This window comes from Argentina anserina, chromosome 2 (genome assembly GCF_933775445.1).
Source record: "Argentina anserina chromosome 2, drPotAnse1.1, whole genome shotgun sequence".
Taxonomy (NCBI): Eukaryota; Viridiplantae; Streptophyta; class Magnoliopsida; order Rosales; family Rosaceae; genus Argentina; species Argentina anserina.
The window spans coordinates 4,591,625-4,602,065 of NC_065873.1; the positions used below are offsets into that span (position 1 = coordinate 4,591,625).

Consider the following 10,441-nt stretch of genomic DNA (forward strand, 5'->3'; position numbering starts at 1 on the left):
ACAAGATCAACAACCAAGACATGGTTTTTTAACATGGACAAGATATGTGAAAAGTCATCAAAGGCATGGGATTGGTTGGGAAAGATACCGGCTGAATATTGGAGCAGGTCTCACTTTACAATTGAGTAGTAGTGTGACATTTTATTAAACAATCATTGTGAATCCCTCACTCCGAGCTACTTGAAGAAAGAAAACTGTCGATCATAGGATTTTAGGAAGAATTAAGGCTGAACATAATGAAAAGGTTCGCTAATAGGAGATGTACAGGTTCAAGGAGGAAATGCAAAGTTGGGCCTAGGATTGAAAAATTGTTGAAGAAGAATGCAGAAATAAGTCATGAATATAATGCTGAGGAGGCATCGAACATGAAATTTCAAGTGAAAGGGGGAGGACCGAAAGGGTGACTTGTGCTTTCAATGTGATTTCCACATATGTTGTTGACCTTGCTGCAAGAACATGCACATGTAGGAGGTTGGATCTTTGTGGATTGCCTTGTCCACATGCAAAACCATGCATTTTCTCAAAATGTTACAATCTTGAAAACTTTGTTAACGAGTGTTATTCTCAAAAGAAGTACATGGAAGCTTGTGAACCAGCTATTAACCCAATTCCATGAGTTGTTGAATGGGAAGTGATTGACAAACCTATAATGCGTATGAAATTCAATCGAGGTCCTGGACATCCAATATTGTCGAGAAATAAAGAACCAGGTTTGTTATTTATTAAATTATTATGTATTTGTTTTTATAAATGGTAGAGGTTTTAAGTATGACACTTAATATTTAATGACTTATATTTTATTATTAAGGTGAGATGTCATATGATGCTGGAACAATTAGACTATCTAAGATCTATAATAGTAACTTATTAGTTGTGAAAAATGTCACAAGCCGGGACATAATTCGAGAAGTTGTGGTAGTCGTAATCAATAAGGTAGTACATCGCAAGTTGTAAGTGGTTTAACTTTTATTTAATTATAAATTTGGGAGGCATTCTATGGAAGAGACGAAACGTAATCAACTTGAATTTGGGACAGCGATTCCTAAAAACGAATGAGTCATTTGAAGGTCATTTGTTGCTGTAATTGAAAATATAACAATGTGTTGGCTATAGTAATGCAAAAGGTGAACATATACTAATGCAAACTAACAAACTTTTACTACTCAGCAAGGCAATGCAAGTAAAAATGCTTCTCAAAACGTTCAGCAAGATTACAATAATGCAAATGGTGAACACAGAGCGCAGATTACTCAAATGGATATAATCCTGAAAATGTTCATGTTGAGGTAATAAAAAATTATTGTGGCTTTGCCATAACAACAATATGAATATACTAATGGAAATTAATATCAATATTTTGATTACATGTTAGTGTTTTTATTAGCAGGTGCATCATGAGATATTATATCAACAATCACTTGTGGAAGCACCTATAACATCATCAGAGAAATTATTATATATATCTGTCACATATCTCACGTTACGTACCCCCTTAATGTTATTGGTCCATTTTTTACTGTGATTGTTTCTGATTGGTTCTTATATATAAATAAACTTTTGTCATTTTCACCGCCTGCATGTTAATTATACAATGACGTAATATGATTAGTTTGATACACCACATGACAGTGTCACGTGGCGTGGCGGGTACACAGAATAATTAATCAGGATCATCATCAATAACAAGGAAACCAAAGAAGCAAGTTACATTCAAAAATTCCAAGAATTCTTTATCATCAGAAAATGCAAGAAAGCCTATATGGAGACCTAGAAATTTTTTATTTTTCCCTTATTAAAAAAACTCTTCAGGTTCTTTGATCAAAAAGGCATTATGTGATAACTATTTGAACATTTGGATTGTATATTTCTGACAATTTACAGAATCATTTTGGGAATGTACTATAATGCGTTTGTAAGAAATATTGTGTAATTTGTAGTCTAATGTTATTTTGCTGTTAAGTTGAGCACAATTACATATAAGGACACATGAAGACTCATGTTTTTAAATTGAATATTCAAATATTTTTACCCACATAAGGACACTTTGGAGTAAAAGGACTTTCATTTTAGACATTAAAATTACAGACTGTCGCTATAGTTTAAAAACACTAAAATCATCACTCTGGCCAAGTCATCGGCCGATCTCCGACGACGTCTTTGGCGGGTTTGTCTCCTGTGACTTATGGTCGACTTTGGCGAGCTGTCTGGTGAACACTGGCCCACTCTGGCGAACACTAGGCAACTCCGACGAGGTGTCTGACGACTTCAACAAACTTTGATGATGTCATAAACGATACTGTCACAAGTACCAAAAGCTACTACCATCGGCAGTAAAAAGTATTGCTATGGGATTTCTGGCAACCTCCGATGAGGTCCCAAAAACTACTACTAAGCCACATAAAAGATACTACCGAGCTACACAAAAGACACTATTGAGTCAGATAAAAGCTATTATGCATGTCTACCAAAACTACTATTAAGGAGAAACAGAACTACTAACAAGCTATCCAAGCAAAGAAAAAGCTACTACCAGACAAAGAAAAAGTCATTATCATTGTTATCAAAAGTTACTACTAACAGTATACAAAGCTATTGTCCCACAAAATTATAGGCCTATAGCTACTCCAACAACCAACAAAGGTACTACAAGTAACTAACAAAGGTACTACCAACAATAAACAAAACTACTACCTTGTAAAGAAAAAGATACTACAATTGTTGCCTAAAACTACTACCAACGACAAACAAAGGTACTACGGTACAAAGCTATAGTTATATCATCATCATCAAAAGTTATTACCAATAACTACAAACAACAAACAAAGCTACGACCAGCAACAACAAAAGATATTGTCTCAAGCAACAAAAGAAACTATACTTAACTTCTCAATGATGCGTTGAAAAGATATTATCTCAATGTTACAAAGACACTGGTAATGAATTGGAAAGATACTATTACATACCTAAATATATATTATCATTGTTTGAAAAGAACATAACACCATAAACAAATAAAAATTATCCTTATATCAGAAAGTTACTAACCTAGACATTAAAAAAAATACTATCACATGCCTCTAGATATAAAACCAAAGGCACTAGAGCATGATGCATCCTAAACAGAGAAGCCAAACATCATTATCTTCTTCATCTCATATTCCTCGATGGCCGCCTCATCCTATAGAACCTTGCCAACAACTCCGCGTCGGATCCTAAACCTACTCAGACGTCGATCACTCCGGTCGATGAAGATTGAAGTAAAAGGAAGTCAGAGCTCAATCTATAATTACAATCCAACGAGCCTCTATTGTTGATTCGTTGAGGCATGAAGCTTCATGGTCGACGCTTCATGTCTGCTAGGACAAGAGCGTGGAGGGGAGGAGTGGTGGTGAAGTAGACCCGCACGTATTGAGCGCCTAGTCGAGGGTGTATTGCCAAAGTTAGAGATCGATGGTAGGTTGTCACGGCAGAGGTCTTTGTGGCTATGGCGCCAACGAGGGAGTAGTGGAAGGTTGGTGGCGAGGGGAGTTGGGTTGGTGAATTCTGATTTGGGGAAATTGGGTATCGGCAGAGAGAGAGAGAGAGAGAGAGAGAGAGAGAGAGAGAGAGAGAGAGAGAGAGAGAGAGAGAGAGAGAGAGAGAGAGAGAGAGAGAGAGAGAGAGTAGTTTATGTTGAGGGTGTTTTAGTCAAGACATGAAAATATTGGGCCAAGAAGTGGTCTTATGTGGGAAAAAAAAGTTTGTAGTGTCCTTATATGGGAGAAGGTGTTAGAAAATGTCCTTCAATGATATTTATTATGTATTATTCTTCCGTAATCTACCCCTATTTAGGCAAGAGGAAATGATGATTAAATTGGCTAAATTGGGATTAAGTTTCATAATTAGGAAGGAAAATGATGATTTAATTTGCTAAACTGGATGAAGTTTCATATTTAGGTGGGAAAAACTGGGGAACATTTGATTGAATCATAAAAATGGCGGACACAAATTTTCAACTCCAAAATACCCTTGAAGTTAACAGAGAAGACGGAGAGACCAAAGTGATAGAGGATGGTTTAGTTCAATGACCAAAATGAAGTTTATGAAAGTTCGATGACTAAAGTGTCGAGTGAAACATAGTTCAATGACTGAAATGATATTTTTGCTTATTTATAAACATCATGCATTTTTTTTAAACCGGGACGAAGAGCAACTAATGAGTACAAGCATTCTCTATTTGAACGAATTTAACTGTTAAAATAAAGCGTAGTGGATTGCGGGAGTCATTTTGCCTGCATTTTCGATCGATCATGTAAATTATGAACTTTCACAGTTTAGCTTGTATATCATAAACCACATTTTCCGTGTTGTTGATATTGTGTCCCCTCTATATTCTTCTAGCATTAGACCAACTCCATAACTACAAAATGCACATTTGCAAACTAAGAACTTGGACTACTCGATCATGCATGTAAGAACTTCGACTACTCGATCATGCATGTAACACATAGTAAGTGATAGACTTAAAAAGACTACTTGTACAGTAGTACGTACGTACATAAAAGAAAAGGTTTATTTCAAAAACAAAAAAGGTTAAACAAGCTAGCCAGCATGTTGCCTCTGAAAATGACTGCCTATGTGCAGTTCATGATATCACAAATTAATCAAAGAGAAATTATGAACGAGCTGCCGGAGCTGGGAAATGTAGTTGATAACATAAGGTTGGAATGAGTAGCCTGCAGATGTCTGAGATCAAATTTGCTCCAAGGACTTTCATTACCGTGGCACACATACTTGCAAATTTTGCCTTTTGATGAGTCCGCCAGAGAGAAGCTCTTGTTCAATCAAACTCATAATAGCCCTAGATGTTCTAGGGCATGATTGTAACCGTTTGAAACGTTTTATCATTACAAAAGTTCATTCTTATTCAAAAACAGAAAGAAAAAAAAAACTAAAACTTAATGGCCTGGGGCGGGGAACATTGGTGGCGGTGGTGACGGTACTGTGCCCCAATCTTTGGTGGAAGGATCACTACACCCTGGTGTGGTGGTGAAGCAGGAGGAGGTGGCGGGGGTGAGTGAACTGGTGGTGGAGGGGAGTAAACTGGAGGAGGTGCGGGAGAATGGACTAGTGATGGGGGTGGAGAGTAGACTGGTGGTGGTGGAGAGTGTACTAGGGGAAATGGTATAGAGTGCACTACAGGAGGTGGTGGAGAGTAAACCGGTGGTGGCGGGAAATAAAATGGTGGGGGTGGAGAGTGCAACGGAGGCGGTGGTGAGTGAACCGGTGGCGGAGGGGAGCGAACCGGTGGTGGTGGGGAATGGACCGGTGGTGGTGGGGAGTGAACCGGTGGTGGTTGGGAATTAACCGGCGGTGGAGGTGGGGAATAAACAGGTGGCGGTGGAGAAGGAAGTGGTGGTGGTGGGGAGTGAACCGGTGGTGGTGGAGAGTTAACTGGCGGTGGCGGTGGCGGTGGGGAGTAAACGGGAGGAGGTGGAGAGTGAAGCGGTGGTGGTGGAGAGTAAACTGGTGGCGGCGGGGAGTTAACCGGTGGTGGCGGCTCGACCTTTGGAGTGGGAGGTGGTAGGAACTTTGGTGCAGGAGGGCCGGAACAACTGTATCTACAATCCATGACCCTGGTCACCACATGGAAGCAAGTCTCATTATTCCTTTGATTGGATTTGCCGGGGATACAGTTGCCTTCATCATTCGATGTCAATTGTTCATATGGATTAGGCACACATTTCTGATCCTCCCCTGTAAAATAGTTATAAGCAAATGTAAAATTTTGCAACTTTGGCAAGCTGCATATCTTCTCCGGCACAACCCCTGTCAACATATTGGACGCAACATCCAAAACTTCAATGGTCCTCAGCTCAGCAAGACTGTCCGGCAACGGCCCTACCAATCCGTTATTGCTCACATCCAGAACCGTCACATTCTTTAGATTCCCAATCTCCTTAGGAAAGCATCCACTCATTTTATTGTTCATGAACAACACCTCCTCCAAATTAGGCATCTCCCCAATGCCTTGAGGTATGCACCCACTGAAATCGTTGAAGCCAAATGTCACAACCGAAACCGTCGAGTTTCCTAGTGTGTCTGGGATTGTAGAGTTAAACCTGTTGTGGTTCAAGAAAATGGCATCCAACGGACACAAGAACAGTTGCGGAGGCAACTCTCCTTCGAATTCGTTGAATCTGAGGTCAAGGTACTTAATCCCCGGCCATTCTAGAACGACCGTAGGAAACGGGCCGACGAATCGGTTGTTGCTAATGTCGAACTCATGCATGAGGTGAAGCCTGCTGAAGACCTTTGGCACAATCCCACAGAACCTGTTAGAGTTGAGGTGGATCAAAGCCAGATCAGTCAGGAGCCCAAATTCGAACGGAAAGTGAGCTGCAATGTTTGCATGATTGAGGTCCAGACCAGCCACAACGTCCAGTTCGGGATTGTCAAGGGCTGGAGAGCAGACAACCCCATTGTAGTTACACACGTCAGGTCCTTGCCAGTTTGCCGTGAAGTTAGTCGGATCGGAGTAGATGACGTCTTTCAGTGCATGGAGGCCAACGTAGGCTGACTTGAGCCTGTCATTTGCGAAAGTGAGCTTCGGGTCGACGTTGATTTCGTAGTGATCTAGTAGATCACCATTTTCAGGAAGTGTCAGGAGCTGGCGTTTCGCTATGTATGCGGCTTCGTCATTGGTCAAGGCAGAGGTGAGGGTTGAGAAAGAAGAGAGGTAATTGGAGAAGATCAAGAGAGTGAAGCCGAAAGCTTTGTATGTGAGAATTGTTTCCATGTTCGTCACCTTTGTTAGCCCAAGGCTGCTTGTGAACTCTTTGGAGATGTAGAACTTGTCATCATATATCATGAAAGGAGGTTGTTGACAGGATTCCTATATATAGACATAGTTGTAGAAGGCAGTCTTCTTCCCACGTTGTTGAGAGCCGATGGGTATGGAGCTCTAGGATAACTTTAGAGGAGCCGAATCCGGAGCTCCATATAGGCACCCACAAAACTTTGAGATACATACCTATAGACGACCTTCAATCTTAATTATAAACTGTGTTCTACATACCTATGTTAACAAGGTGATCATATCTAAAACATGAAAATTGACCCTTATATGTCTTTGTGTCATAGACTCATTCAGAATTAACAAGAATGTGGCATGGTAAATTAGTCATTAAGAAGTAATAATTGATGGCATACGACATCTACTTCCCACTTAGCATGCATGAATAAGAAGGGAAAAAACCAGCAAGTTTTTGGAGAGTTCTCCAGTAACCCATGATATATGTCATACTTTTGGCCTTTTGGCATGTGAAGTGAGGAAGACATTGAAGACTTGAAGTGATGGCATTAGCTTAAGTCAAAGAAGCGGAACAAGAGAATTTACTCCGTTGTTGTGTGATTTTTCTCACATGTCGTAAGTGATCGAAGTCTGTTAATTTGCAGAAACAGCTTAACAATCCATGTGCAACCCACACTGAACTTTTTTTTTAAGGGAAAGAGAATGGAGATAGTCGGAAATTTGAAACCTACTGTACGTTAGTACGTGCCTGGGTTGCTCCAGCTTCTCCTCCTCTAAAGCTGATCACAAGTATTGATATCGATAGTTTAATACCCACTCTCAGAAACATCTATTGAAACTAATAATGAAAAATTTCAAACAATTTTGTGATGTAATCGGAATTTCTTCATTTTATGAAAAACGAATAATGTTAAAACTTAGAACTGCTCTTATGATTATATTTTCTCGTTGGTCCATAAAATAGAATGACTTCTGTAGTTGTATGTTTCTTTGTATCTTACAATGAAGCTCTTTTTCGGGGCTCAGAATGAAACTTAGGACTCTCTCTCTGTTGCATTTGGATATTGGATTGAAGTATTGAAGTATACTCGCTTGTTCTAAGATTTAGTTCACGTAATATTTTCACTATAGCTCACTTTATAATTTACCCAGAAATATGGAACTCACCACATGCAACTATTGACAGTTTGACACCCCCTTCTTGAAAGAGCACGATCCTTCAAAATTAAAGCAACTGCCCATAACTGCTATTCAAAACTAGTAAAAAGTAAACAAAGATTAACTATACTGGTGATGGCGTATTGCTATTTCTGTGGTAATACCTATGCTTCTGGCTAGCTCACATTGGTATGATCTGTTGTAAATTGGGCAATCCAGTGGACAAATACTGAGCTATGGCGTGAATATGTTTAAAGAAAGTCTGGATGAAAACCAAATGAGAAAGACAATGTGTTGTAGAATATGGATGAACACAGCCGCCCAAAAGCAACCAAGTTTTCTTCGTGAGGAAGATGCTGCATTTTCTTTGTCATAATTTTTACTCTGAGCTGCTCAATCAGTACCTCTTCTTTGTGAAACCAACAGTTCGTTTTCCCCATAATAATTGATAACCGAACACTACATACTTGCATCCTACTCATTATCATTGAATATTTGAATTCTTTGAATCATATCAAATGTCTTTTTCAATCTATTCTGATATGTATTTCCAATAGAAGATGAGTTTCCAATTCTATTATTGCTAAAATGAAGATAAGGTTGAAAGTGCTAAAAGCTAGTCGCCTATTCCTTGAAGTTTAGATTGGGAACTCGAATCAACCTCTTGAAAAGTCTTATTCATTGAGCCTCGTGGAAAAGAATCTTACAAGGGTTGATAGCAATTTAAACCAAAATATCCCAAATCTTATAAAGCTGCAAACATCATTACTACACCATCTTAATCCTACATATACACACACACCCAAAATAACAAAACATATGCAAACTTGGTTCACAAATATTTGACAAACGTCACAAACCCATCAATCTGTTTCATGGTCAGGAGCCTGGGAATACCAAGCAGGATGAGTCCCTTTGATCCTGAGAAGCCTTGTGAAGGCCGAATCGGGCATTTTCGATCTCTCTTCTTCCTCTAGCTCAGTAGCTGTCTTAGGAAGCCCATCTGGTATAGGACATAGCCTCTCCCTTGCTTTTACTTCTTCCACTGGCTTTGCTGAATTGAATCCAAACGTCTTCCCCCTTTGCATTGCAGCAATCCCATGCAAACATCCAACTAATGACTTTATTCCCCCTGCTTGCAATATCAGCTTCTCCACATCTCCTTTCGGCGTCTCTTTCTGCACCCAAAATATCAAAACATCACAACAGATTCTAAGTGCTAAAAGAGAAAGTGCTTTTTAGATTCAAAATGATTCACACCTCTAGATCTTTGAGCTCAAAGTAAGCCCTCCAGCAACCATAAGACTCGTCTCCTTCCAGAGTCGAACAGTAATCTACACCAGAATCACGATAGTTATAACTTCATTCATTCTTGAATCTTGATAAACAAACAGTGGCTTAGATAGTGAAGTCAAAACCCTACTTACCAGAGAGCTCGTTCTCGCACTTTTCGATAAGGGTAGGGCCTTGAAGACCGCGATCGAACTTGGAGCGGCTGAAAGGCTCGAGCTTGGGAATGTGAGCTTGGTTTCTGGAAGAGCAACGAACAGTTGAAGCCATCTTTCGAGGGTGAGCTTCTGTGCGAGATTTGAAGAGAAGGGTAGTAGAAGAAGAAGAGGGACATGAACGAAGCAAGACTGACTTCATCATCTTCAGCTCAAAGAAACTTGCTTTCACTTCAAGATTTGGTCTTTGGTTTCTGCTTCTGGGTTTTGGTATTAGACTTGGTTTTAGCCTTTTAGGTGCTTGTTTGTTTTATACTATGGCTTGGCCATTTAATGGATAAGGATGAGATATTTTACTGGGTTCTGTTTTTTCTTTCTTAAGATATTTGAGGGTGAGTGGGACCAACGGTGGGGGTCGTGGAATTTGGGAAAACAGCGGCGCTGTTGCGATACGCATTACGCGGCGGTTGAAAAATCATGTCATTGTGGTAAATTTCGGAACGGAATTGACACGAGCCTAACGATTTTGGATTGGAATGAAATGAAACGGGACCGGGCGAAAGGTTATTTGTTCGGGTCTTAATTAATTATTTTTAGATGAATTTGAGATCCAACTCATGTTAATTATTCGGTTTGGATTTTGTATTTTTCAAGACATGACCCGAGCGGATCCGGCTCTAAAATGAATCGGTTCGGTTCTTGGGTTCTATTCGGTTCCAAAATGAGTACGTAACCCTGTAATTTTTGTAATACATTCAAGTTTTTGATGCAATATATAATTATATAACTCTATCAATAAGTAAAAGAAATCAACCAAATTACAAACTATCCCACAATATAATATATAAAGTCTTAGGCAATTAAACTAACATTCAACTTTAAAGTAAAAACAAATGATAATCCCCAATAAAAGTCTTAGTTTTTTTTTCAATTAAAACCTCTCGCACGAAATCAAATACACTAGGAGATTTGTAAAACTGGAATTTCAGGCTTGATTCTAAATAACTCATCACAAAAATTGCCCTCATAATATAACGGTTCTTAT

The 10,441-nt window shown here is 39.3% G+C and overlaps 2 protein-coding genes across 2 annotated transcripts; both read right to left on the reverse strand.

Annotated features, from left to right (window-relative positions):
* Positions 1 to 4,937: 4,937 nt before the first annotated feature.
* LOC126783823 (pollen-specific leucine-rich repeat extensin-like protein 3) lies at positions 4,938 to 6,778 on the reverse strand. The gene is given in 2 exon segments (XM_050509358.1): positions 4,938 to 4,978; positions 4,981 to 6,778. Coding segments are annotated over 2 exon segments (1,839 nt in total).
* Positions 6,779 to 8,602: 1,824 nt separating this feature from the next.
* Positions 8,603 to 9,689, reverse strand: LOC126783074 (CCG-binding protein 1). Its single transcript, XM_050508461.1, has 3 exons — positions 9,379 to 9,689; positions 9,212 to 9,285; positions 8,603 to 9,129 (listed from the first exon to the last, which is right to left on the reverse strand). The coding sequence occupies exons 1-3, from the start codon at positions 9,599 to 9,601 to the stop codon at positions 8,815 to 8,817; spliced, it is 612 nt and encodes a 203-aa protein (XP_050364418.1). The 5' UTR covers positions 9,602 to 9,689; the 3' UTR covers positions 8,603 to 8,814.
* Between the last annotated feature and the right edge of the window lie 752 nt (positions 9,690 to 10,441).